Source organism: Aquila chrysaetos, chromosome 18, assembly GCF_900496995.4.
Source record: "Aquila chrysaetos chrysaetos chromosome 18, bAquChr1.4, whole genome shotgun sequence".
In the NCBI taxonomy this organism is placed as follows: domain Eukaryota; kingdom Metazoa; phylum Chordata; class Aves; order Accipitriformes; family Accipitridae; genus Aquila; species Aquila chrysaetos.
In genome coordinates this window covers 22,864,762-22,877,361 of record NC_044021.1, presented here as the reverse complement: position 1 = coordinate 22,877,361, position 12,600 = coordinate 22,864,762, and the positions used below count along the sequence as shown (strand labels likewise).

At 43.2% G+C, this 12,600-nt stretch overlaps 1 protein-coding gene across 4 annotated transcripts in view; it reads right to left on the bottom strand.

The window, feature by feature from the left end:
• The window catches only part of LOC115352937, a 72,877-nt gene that overhangs the window by 1,208 nt on the left and 59,069 nt on the right, over positions 1–12,600 (bottom strand). The window contains exons 1-2 of one of the 4 annotated variants that reach the window (XR_003927336.1): positions 8,084–8,791; positions 7,893–7,981 (exon numbers count right to left, since the gene is read on the bottom strand). Coding sequence is in view for 3 of the 4 variants with exons in the window: in XM_030041743.1 (XP_029897603.1) it covers positions 5,084–5,550; positions 7,893–7,981 (556 nt within the window). In the remaining variant the exon portion in view is untranslated. Of the gene's footprint in view, positions 1–4,860; positions 5,568–7,892; positions 7,982–8,083; positions 8,792–12,600 lie in introns of those variants that run through there. The other 3 variants (XM_030041743.1, XM_030041744.1, XM_030041746.1) reach the window with 3 other exon arrangements.

Below are 12,600 nucleotides of genomic sequence, written 5' to 3'. Positions count from 1 at the left end.
GGGGAGCAGTATAGCACTGCTTCTTACACAGCATTCCCTCCTCACCAGAATTTTCTGTGCTGGAGGAAAATAAAGCAGCATTCGTTTTGTGTTGTAGACAAAGATCTTTAAAAAAAACCCCAAAACCACCAAACAAAAACCTAACAAAAAACCCCAAACAGCAGCCATTCTTGCCATGAGAAAGATCTTGGTGACAACATCTTTTTCCTAGAAGAAAAATCTGCAGTAGCTCAGGATTTCCATAAGTATTTTGGATTCCTGGGAAAGAAGGAGGAACGCTGTTGGGTTTATTATGGTTATAAGTGCCCCAGAGCAGGAATGCTGATTTCCTAGCACTCTTCCCCAAACACCAGAGAATATTCCCTCCCATACACTTGCAGGCATGATAGGAAGGAGCAGGAGCAGCCACTGCAGACATGCAGGAGGAAAACTGAGTCTATTACAACTGAATGCCTCAGCCGGGCTCTTCCTGGCCTTCCTGGCTCTGAACTGTGTGTGCAAAGTGCAGCCCTATATGTACTTTCATATAAAGCAGTTTTTCATATTAAGGGAATCCATTAGAGATGGATTTGAACTTTTGTTCATCCTCCTGCCACCGATGTGCACTGTCGTTGCCAGGCACAGACAACATAGTCCACTTTTGTCTCCATTTTCTTCCTTCATGAATTGAAAAGTGCATATAATGTGCTAGTAGTAGTTTAGAAGTGGTCAGATTAGTGAATGAATAAGCTTTTAATGTAATAAGCCATCATTCAGAGACTGATTTTTTAAATATCCTTTTCCACTGCTCAGTGGGCCTTGATAAACAGGTATACCAGAAACTAGTTTATACTAGAAATTACTTCCAAGCTGAATTTGCCACTTCATCAGGCGGTCACAGTTTACAGAGAAAGCAGATAAATAAGCTGAAAGAGAAAAGATGCCAGTATGAACAACAACAGTGAAAAAAACCAACAGTGAAACATAAATTCTGTGGTTCAAATGAGTTTCTCTGTTGTTCTCTTGGGAGAACATTCATTGAACCTGGGCAGAGATGCCGTCATTTTGCCTGCTAAATGTCTTCTGAGGTTTCCCCTCTAGCACGTGGAGGGGAACGGAGTCCTCCGAGAGGCAGCGAGAGCAGAAGCCTGGGGTAGGTGTGCTAAACACTGCCTGGAGGAACCTTCCTCTTCATACACTGCTGAAAATTAGGATGCTGCCTAGCTAAGTAAAGTACATCATGTTGGGTGTTCCACATTAGAAAGATTCGTTAGCGTTTTAAAAGGGAAGATAGCAGTATTACCCGAGAATAATTATTACAGAATCCTGGAAATTCAAAATCTTGTTTTTACACATATTCATTCATGCAAATGTGGAACCTGACACGGAATTTTTATTCAGGTGAGTAATCTGCCTTTGACTTCAATGGGATTCTACTATATATGAACAAAGCAATCAAGTCAGATTTTGCATTTACACAGTAGCCTCCATTTGTCTTCAAGTGGGACTGTTATGTTGTAAAAACTCCCAAATCATGCCAATTTGTCCAGAAGAGATTTCAAATCTCCTTTTTAATATTCAGCTTCAGCGATATGGAAAGCAACACTGCCAAATACTCCATAATCATTCAACTGTGATTACTCACATTTTGATTAGAAAATTCTCATAAATACCATTTCACATGGGTGTTGTCACCTGCCCTGTGCTAGATACACCATCTCCTCTGTGCAATTAATTAGCAAACATTGAAAAATGAGTTTATCACCTGGAATGGAGTTTTGACAAACTCTTCTGAAGACATACCCGAAACACAGCCCAGGAGAATCCTCAACAGATACAAATGATTTACACATATACAATAGCGCAGACAGCCTCAAACAAGCTAAAGACCTGCCGGGAGTCTTTACTGCAGCAGTAATTCAATATCTGCTTTGAAACAAAGAACGTAAAAGAGACCATAACTGAGGAATGAGGCACTGAATCCTCCAATGGGGGAAAGGTAAGAAGAACACTAATAATTTGGGGGATTTACAACATCCCTGTACTTCCCGATGGGCAAAAAGGCGAGGAAGGAACACAGAACAAGAACGGTTTGGACAACAGACATGGAAAGCTGCCCATCGACGGTGCTCTGCTGTTTCCTTATTTAGGTAAGTACTACTTGCTCTTCTGAGGCACAGGTCCAATTCCCGCACCACACGAGCTACGCCACTGTCACAAGAGTGACCACGACACGTTCCCATTTTGCCTCCTCTTCCGCACAGGCTGTCTGCTGACTGTCCCGCTACCTCGGCTGCACTTGGGTGAGCGCTGCCGCCGCGCTCGGGTCAACGCGCCGGCTCTCCTGCGGCTGAGGCTGTGTCTCCAAGTTGCAGCAAAGCTGACGTGGCAACCAGCTGCCGTGATAAGGGCTGTCCCCGCAATTCCCCTCTTGCATGTCGTCACCACCTCCCTGGGGCCAGCGGTGGTCCTCGGCTGGCCCCGGGGTGAACTTCTTCAAGGAGACGGACAGCAAAAAGCCAACCCCTCCCCAAAGAGGCAGTTCTCAGCGTGGTGGTGTCTCAGCCAAGTCAGTCATTAAACAGCAGCGAGCACAAGCAATTGCTGAAACCTAGCTGAGTCTTTTTTCACATGTGGGCTAGAAAAGAAAGAGGCTGTGGTATTGCTCTAGGAAGCAAGAGACCCAAAATACCCAGTATGGTGAGCGCCATTCTGAAAACAGTATATTCTCTTATTCCTTGGAGCAAGTCATCGGGTGCCTCACACTGAAAAAGAAATATACTAAACAAACCAAAACAGTAGGTTAGGAGCTGGAAAACAAAACCAGCTAAACATAAATAAATCATGGACATCTCCTAACACAGTAAAATTCTTGGGCATTGTCATCTGCTGCTTATTACAGTTTCATTTACATTGGAATTTTCTTTGTTTCCCTGCAACTTTTGTGTATCCAAATAATTACAGTTGTATTACTGTATTATTTTAAATCTAGTCAGTAAAGTGAATAGAAAAGCCTATCTCTGCATTATTCTGGCCAATATTACATTCTATTACATAAGAAATGGGAAATAAATCAATTTTAATGCACCACTTTAATAAGACGACAACCACAGTTCTAGATTGCAATTATGGAGATAATTACAATTTCATTGGTACTGCTGAAGACTAAGAATACAAAATTTACCTTGGATGAACAGTTCATTATTTAAGATGAACCCAAGCTATTTTTCTTCTAAATCATATCTTGGCTCGTTTTATTTCTTAACTTGGCCTGTTTAATAAAGGCATAAAGAATTTTACAGGTAGAGTATATCAAAACAGGCTAGCTGGTTCAACGTCAAATTCCTGTACAGTGATTTGAGAAAAAAACATTAATTTTGAAACAGCTCTGGAGGCTGAGTATAAAGATTATTAAACATAAGTTTTATATATGCAGAAAAATTGCTTTTGCATGAATTCACTTTTAAAATGTTAATATATGCATAAGAAAATTGTGTTTCTTAATCTCTGAAGAAACACTTATCACTAGGAACCGCTTAATTCTTTTCCTGTGCTTGATTTATTAGCTTATGAAATTATGCTAATAGTTTGCATGTTAATGGTTTTGGGGCTCAAATGACCTGATTTTAATAATGAAGTAATTTATGCAGTAAATGTAATCAGCATCTATGAATCTCACTTAAAAGAACATACCAGTGATTACCTATGCTAAACCCATGATCGTCGGCAGGGTATACACTCTATGTTATGACAGGGAACTGGGATGTGTTCAGCTCAGCACACCCTTTAGGCTGGCTGAGTCCCACGTCGATGAGCCACACTAAAGCCTGCAACTGCAGCTCTACCAACTGTTTACGGACCTTCGGTTGCAGACTGCCATCCTCACACGGTCATCTTCAAAGGAAAAAGACAAGGGCAGGAGACGGACAGCACCAGAACCGAAGTCTAACCCGGAGCCAGGAGGAATTGCTCCACGAGCAGAAGACCTCTGCGGCACAGAGACCTCACACACCTGGACGAAGGGGGTTGCAGGAGAAAGGGAAAGCCTTTGCTCGGGGAAAAAGTTGTAAGTTTTACAAGTTACAAGAAAAATGGCACTTTTATTAAGGATTTGACCTGCACGGCATATAAAAGATGCAACCCCCTGCAACATTTGGGAAGCCTATGTGAAAGAGATCCTTCACAAAGATTCTTTCCTAAAATATTGGTATTTACAGACCTTCTCACTGTAAGGATGTATTTGAACCGTGCCTCTGTTCCCTTGCATCGTTTACTGTGCTCTTCCCCAAGACAAGAAGAAATTCAAGACTGGGCTTTGAAAAGTAAACAGCAATGCTTTCTTTGCAGTAATGTAAGCTTGTGTTTTGATAACCTGCTGAACATCGATATTCATTTTGGTATAAAAAAATTCAAAAATATATTACTAGCTGCCAAAGATGATCTAACTGTTCAAACATCCAGACAGCAGCTGAGGGAGGTCAGATTGGAAATGAGCCAAAATGTATAAAGTCAATGGAAGAAACCTCATTGATTCAGCAGAGCTGGATCATTTCTTCCCCAAAGAAATGCCTAAAGGCCAAAAGTCCTCTCCCTTTCCAAAGACCAAAACTGAACAACTCTATTTTGTAATTAATAAAAACTTTGCTTGCAGCATCTCGAGCACATGGTGCAAAACTGTCTTCAAACACCATTTCCAGAGTTGTTCATTTCACAAAGCAAAAAGGTGATATGTTCTGGAGTGTGGCTAATGCTCTTTATTCCAGAATTCAGACTATTAGCTTGATGCAATTTATTTCGTATCTTAAAGAGGAAAACAAGCAGAGGTACCAGATACTTTAGCATTTTTAATGTTTCATCCCAGTCATAAACAGACTCCATGTAAGCCCAAGGCATGTATGAATCATGCAAAAATAACTCAACAGAAGCTGTTCAAACCCCGCTCCTTCCGCAGACCACAGAAGCCTCCCTGCGCATTCAGGTGCACGCAGCGGTAGAGTGGGGCTTCCGAGAACCTCACCGAGGGGGTCGTGGTAGAGAAGGCGACCTAAAGCCCAGGCTGCTGCCTGCGCAGAGCTTCGGAGGACGGCGACGCTGACCCTCCGCATTAGCCCTGGATAGGGACTGGGCACAGCAACAAGAAAACCGATGAAGGTGTCCCCGAAAAGGCAGAGACAGGGCTTATTCTGCAAGCTGCAGAGTAAGTCCCCAGCTCCCGAGGAGCCCAGGCTGGGCTGAACTCTGCTAGTAGAATAAGAGCAAACTTGATCAAAGCCTGCGTGTTTGCTTTCGATGCGGATGCCGTACACGCTGTTACCATAGAGCTGTGACAGCTTAATGAGCTATCACCCGTCAGCCGAGTTACTATGTGCACGCTCCTACCCTGCCTCCTCTCTCCAGGGAAATGATCTTGTTCGGTCTCAGGGAAAGTCTCATCGAGGAGTCGTAGCTGCACGGAGCTGCCCGCTGCAGTCCCTCTCGCAGGCCCAGACATCCTTGGCTTGCCAAACAGGATTTCTGGAGGTGAAAATTTCCCTCCTCCATTTCCCTGTGCTGTGCCTGGAGGACATTCCCCTGACAAGAGGGACCTGCTGTCGGCGGAGGCAGGGTCAGGAAGGCAGAAAGTAAAAGGAGAAATTTCAAAGTTCAGACCGTTTACTTGGCAAACTGTAACAGCTCAAAGGGGTAAGTATCTGTCTGCCGTTTACTTGGAAATCTGACAGGAGTAACTTGCCGCTAACAAACCAGGCTCGCAAACGCCACAAGCCCAAAGCCAGAGAGCCCAGAGTGCTGGCGCACGCTTCCCATCAGAAACACATAGAAAATTGCAACAGAGGGAGCCGGCAGCCCCTCCTGCCCAGCTTCGGCTCTCTTGCAACGCGAGGGTGCCGTCCCAGCCCCTTCCGCAGAAGGACCGAGGTGGCTGCTGGCGTTCGGAGATGCCTCGGCTGCTGGCGCTTGGGAAGGGAGGCACAAGGAGGAGGCGGGCAACCGTGGCTACTTTGCAGCGCGGAGGGCTATCTGCGAGGTTCCATACCGACATTTAAAGTCCCCCAAAAAGCACTGACACACCGAAGCACAGTATTTACAAATGGGCTAACCTGCCCTGGGTATAACTCAAACACTGCAACTCCAGAAATTAGCTCGGTAGAAAACATTCTTGTATTTACTCATCTGAATTAAAGCAGAACAGAAACTTATCACAACGCACACAAAACGCTAGATGATTTGAAGCTATTGAATTGTTCATTAGCTGGCTTAAATAACTGCAGACTGTTAGCACAGCCATCTTCATTTCATGCTACTCTTGTTTCTTACGTTGTATCTTGATTTAATATTAGGCTTTAAAAACTTCTGGGCAAGGATTTGTTTCCCTGTATACTCATTCTACCCCCAGTAAATAGGCCTATGTTCCAACTAACGCCTGCAGTTTCTAAAACGCAACCAGCAATAATATTTATTGCTTTTTTGTATGCCTATCCAGCAAAAGAAATTGTTACCAGAATAACACTCAGAACAATAACAGGATGCAAATGTGCACCCTATTCTTCCAGCTTGCATGCTTTACTCCAGAATCATGCCAGTTCGCGTGGAAGTCAGTGGGAAACCTGACCAAATGAGGACTTCTGATTTGTGTTCCAGGCATCTTTTTGCTGGATTTATCACAGTTAATGCCCCTTTGTTTGTCTCTCTTCACATGCTAGGAATGTAAGTAGGCCACAATGGCGAATCTGCACATTTGGTCAAAAAAGTTGCTGTGATTTCAAAAACAGGTGTGAAAAACACCATGTTGCAAGCTGGGAGGAAAATAAAAATATGGGATTCAATTTATCCATGACTTTTAGAAACAAAAAGGAGAAAAAAAGCCCAACTTCCAGTAACACCACGGAGCCTTTCCTGAGTCTCATCAGTCTTTCTTTATTTTAATTTTAATTCCTGGAATCTCAACACCCCATTATTACTGGATCAGTTTGCGCTCCCGCAGAACACCCTGATCCTGCCTACGAGTGGTTAACCACAGGGACACGGGGTTTTGCACATCTCTCCCTCTTTCTCTCCTCCCTCCCTCCCCATTCCCGAATCAAAGGTCTCCTGCCTCCTTCAGTGCTGCTTTACGGCTCTCTGACTCCTCTCCTCCGCCTGTGGCCTGCCTCTTAGAGCATCTTTCGTGCTTCCCCCTCCCCAGCAGAGCAGCCCCAGGCCAGGGTGACCTCTCCCTCAGGATCTTTTGTCTTGTGGTCCCTGACAGCGTGGAGTGACAGCGAGCAGGATCCCCACCCCAGCGCTTCCCTAATCAAGCAGCGCTCACACAGCTCACACGCCTGCCTGCAGGCATCTCCCTTTAATGTGACATTGATCATCATGACACAAAATGGTCACAGATATCACTTCCTAAAATTCAGGAATGTGACAGCTAGAGACAGAATCGCTAGTCTGTGGCCTGAAGACTATATGGATTATTCAGGTCAGGATAAATCAGGATGGATATTTGCCCTACTTCCATATTCTAGCTATTAATAACCAAAAGCACGCCAGATTGTGGCTTGTTCTGTGCGACTGCACAAGGGAGCAACGCTCCCTCCCCCACGCCTCCACAGACACATGCACAGACTAATATTTTTGGCTAACGTTTGAAAGCCATTCGCAAACCCAGCCTCTGAGCTGGGATTCAAGCCCCAAGCATGCGGAGGCCTTCCTTCACCAGGCAAGGAAGGGAAGCGAAGGCAGGCTGTAAAAAGATACGGGAGACCCCTCCTGCCCCAGAAACCCTAAAGAATACAAGCTGCTGCTCTCCCCAGTTTTCTTCAAGCCACAGCACAGCCCGGTCACTCAGGGCTCACCCCCTTTGCAAACACGCTGCCACAAAGCGAACGTCCTCCTGGGAAGACCTGCTAGAGAAGCTGCTGAACACCTACCCGGAGAAACACAACCACGCTGCTCCTGGAAAACTTTCTGTCCGCTAGACAGGCTTTCGGTACGAAGCAGCAGCGCTTCCTCCCCAGTACTGAAACAGAGGGATCATCCTGTTACAGAACTGAACAAAGCTGCGCCTTCCCCAGCTTTGAAACAGCGAGTGAACTATCCTCCCTATTGAGTCAGCACTCACCTTTCAGAAGAATGCAAGACAGAAATTGTACTGTTTCTCTGCAGAATACTAGCTTTTATGAGCCATCATTAAAATTTTGGAAGACGAAGCCCTCAGAAGCCTGAAGCTCTTCTACTTTTAAAATAGTCTTTCAAAAGCTGCCTTTTGCTTTTTGTTGCAAAGGGAAAAATAGAGATATTTTTCAGTCCACTGACATGGAAGAAGAACTGCCCTGACAGCTGAGACAGCTTCCCTGAATAGGATCCCTCTGCTCTTGGGAGTTGGAAAGCTATTCTCTGCCATCCCTTTTGGGTCACTTATGCAATCTGCTCTAGCAACTGGTGCCAGTTCAGTTCAGCTACAGACCAGACTCCCTGGACTGTCTAAATGCCATTCCTAGATTTGTCTAGGAATAAAACCTTTATACTTCCTTCAACCACCATATTCATAGCCTATTACTGTAAAGCATTACTGCTAGTCCCAGCCCATAAAATGCCACAGGTTCCCATTTTAATGCCAAAAAGGTAGCTCTTACGCGGCAACTGCACCACACAGCAGTTAGGCAGTAGTTGAAGTCTCTTCTGTCTGTGTTTCTAGACACTACTCCATATTTTATTTATCAGCTAAAAGCCAAGCAGAGTAACAATAACAAGAGTAGGTCGAGTGCCAAGAGCAGCATATGAGCCTCAACAACACTCGTCTCCCCTCTCCTGCTTCTCCCGCACCGCTCCGTCCACTGTTGACTCTGATCTTACTCAGCTGACATGAGGCCTCTGCGATTGCAGTTCAGAATCCCCGCGTCTTTTGTCCTCTGCTGAGCATAGTGCTAGTATTTCTAAGCAGTTTCAAACAGGCTCTTCCTGCTCAGCTCATTTAATAACTAGATTTGCTAGATCTCTAGCCATTGTTTGGCAGAGGGCATAATACGTACTTGCCAAGTCCTATCTTGGGTTACTCTTCCAGAGATTCTTTAGGCTGGGGAAATAAAAAGTGTCCTTCACTTTGTTTCAGTAAGAAAACCTATTTTTTTCTGCTTCCTTTAAGTCTAATCATAATATTGTCTTGGACAGACACATCTTCAAATAAATACTGGTTGGAGGTTTCCTGATGACCTAAACTGAGAGCATGTTAATAAAATAACAGAAAGCTCACTCTAGTCTCCCCCCTGCATTGGATTGTCCAGCTAAAGTAACTGCACTTTTGCTTACGAAGGCACAAGTTGAACCAAATCCTCCACAGCAGTCCAGAAATCTGGATGTGCTGGTAACTGTTCAAAGTCACATTCTGAGTAACATGGGTACCTCCATTTCCAGGAGTACTGCAGCCTCCCCACTGAAAACAAGAAGAAAAATCTCTGGGCTTGTTACATTAAAAGGCTGGTGAGGAAATGACAGGCTGCCTGGGGAAAGAAGAAAAAAAAGTATAGCACTCCCACATTACAAACGTAGTTTTAAATGGACTTTCAAGGAGGTAAGAGAATGAAAAAATTAATATTTCCTTCTCTTTGCATCCCTGCTAATAGGATAAACAACAATCCGGGTTGCTGACCTTTCTAAATTCAGGGACTGAAATACATCATTAAGGATGGCCGAGGGAACAGCCCCTCAGAGGAAATACAGAGAAAAGGCATGGATAGCCCAGGGAAGTACATGGAGTCCAAAGGTTCTGCACAGAGCTAATACATGAGCAGAGATAGAAGGTGAGAGGGAGATTTCTCTCCCTATTGCCTGTCCCTATCAGTCAAAATCTGAAGCAGGAGATCCGATGTACCCTTCCAACATCGACCCTCAACATCTCACTAAAATAGACTGTGGCTTAACAGCTATGATAGAGCCTGACACTCCTAATGGGGTAAGTTTCAAACATGAGTTAAGAATGACTGCTGGGCAGACAGCTGGAACTGTAACAGGGAGTCAAAAATTTTGGAGAGAGAATAAAGAAAAACGGGATCATGTCCACCTGGAAGTGAGATTCAAACACGGAAAAAGCTTACTCTTGAGCTACAGTCAGCCTCTATTCACTGTAGATGCTTATTGCTATATTGGATCCCACATTATAATTAGCAAATGAAGCACCAAATGATGAACATCTGATTTCGTTTGCAAACATATATATACACAAGATGATGTCTTGTCAATGCAAAATACAAAGGCTTAACAAATTGTGTAATTATACATTTCCTGCAGATTTTCTGCTACTTTCCATATAGTATTTGAACATTGCTCACCACGTTATCAACAGCTTTTCATTATTTAATTATTTAATCAGCTGATTACCATATTTCTGCATTACACAACTATGAGATTTGGTGCTCTCATATAAAAGTTACAAATGCAAAATTGACATTGTATGTGAGGGCCTTTTGTTCAAATGTAATACTGGCTTTGTGGATAACAAAAACATATATAAAATGTGTTTCTCTATAATCACTACTTATTTTTATTATTCCCTGTATTATACAACATGTGATAATATTTAGGGAGGCCTGCTGGAGCTCTTAAGGGGTTATTTTTTCCTGCCTGATGTTACCAGTGTTATTTTCCTCTATGCATACTCCAGAGAAGCACTAGTCCAATAAAAACCTTACTTCCTAAGGGAAATTCCCTTGCAGAACAATGTCAGCAAGAACCGATACCAGAGAAACGGGAGGAAGACACATTGGAGCCAGCTTCCCAAACAATCTAAACTCACCCTCATGCTCCTCTACTTAATAAGGCAACAGCTCTAAGCTTGAGCGATGTGAACAAGAGATGCAAATGTACTAACCCATTTCCTGGAAGGCTACTCGGAGACAAACAACAATTTTGCAGCAGCGTACTACAGACTTACCAAATATATACACGTATTTATTACAGTAGTATTAAACCAACAGACTGCTGCTTTCACGTCTGTGCAGCTCGTGCACAATGGGGGCCTCTTTCTATTCAGTGTCTCTGGGCACTACTCGATCCAAAAAAAAGAAGCAACAGCCTCTCCCTCTTTCTCCCCTCCCATGAGTATTTGAGATTCACATGGTTCTGTTTGCTTCACTGAGAAATGGAAAAAAGACTAAAAGGAGGGTCAGACACAACAGCCTACTTTTTTTTTGTTCTTATGAAAGAGTGATACTTGCCTACCTAAAATCATTTTATTTACTCATATAGCAGAAGGTAGGAAGGACTTTGGAGGCAGAACATAAAGTTAAATCTGGTTTTGCAGAGGTAATCAAGAAAGGCTCTCAGAAGATAATTCTGAGAGATCAAAAGTCACTTTAGCTCTTGGACACAACTTGGGTGTTCTTACTGACAAACATTGTCACCTAATTCCTGAGAGGATTTCATCAGCCTTACAAAGGACAGCAATAATCCCACTTAAAATGCCTTCTACAAAAAGACTTCTTTCACCAAAGAATTGATTCACTAGGGAAGTCTCATTTCTCTTACCAGCACCAAAAATCCAAATTCATGCTCGTCTCTGATATATGTCTCTAAAAGATATATATCTGACATGTGCATGCATGCACTTATTAGTTGTAGTTGTCCATACATGCTAATCCAGGAATAATTTATGTTTCTATTGGACCAAACTGGAAATCAAGGACTCTAAGAGAAATCCAGATTGTACAACCATTACTGGGCAGGTTTGGACCCTGCCTAAGACATTATTTATACTTCAACTCTTAAACATGAGCATGATCAGTGAACAAATTTCTTATAAGAGCAAAAAATTGAGAAGATTCTTCATTAAACATCAGCCATGTCATGAGAGTTAGTCACACATTTTGACAGTAACTTAACATGCCCAAGTAAAATATTTTATTTAACTACCTCTGCTTTGAAGCTGTAAGCAGTAAAAATATTTTTCTTAAATGGCTGTTGAAGAACCTGTTTTGGTCACAGCATGATGCCGAGCCAGCATGGCAAAATAGCAAGAGCATCAGCTACCACTGTGTACTGGGGTGCCCAAGAAGTTAGAACTGGATTTACAAGGTGAGTTAAAAGCATGGGATATGTTCCATATAGAAATAAAACACACTATCTCCAGGCAGTTGGTGGGATTTTGTTGGGGGCTTTTTTTCCTACCACATCAATCACTAGGAATTCAATCATCAATATCTAGTGACTCAGTCAGTAGGGAATATGAAGCAGAAGTAGTAATATATTTTTGGACACCGGAGGAACACACACATGAATCCTGAAGTTCAGAGATGGACTGGGTACAGCAGAGAAGTTTACTAAACTTCTTCTCTACAGTTATTTTCCATCCCTTCATCAACCCTAAGATGGCTGTATGAGGTTAGAGTAACAAAACTAACTATACATCAAACATTAGAGATGAAAAGACTTTCACCTGCATCTTTTCCTCCTCCTCTGCCCCACACGACATGCAGCAGGCTAGGAAAAAAAGCAAATAATAACCAACCCTCCAGGCAAACAACCACAGCCTTCAAGACTGCTGTGGGCTAGAAAAATAATCCTATACTAAGTATGCAGACAGACCTTCTTGAGGAGACATCCTGCATTGGGAAAGAGACCATACCTCATACCATGAAGCCACTT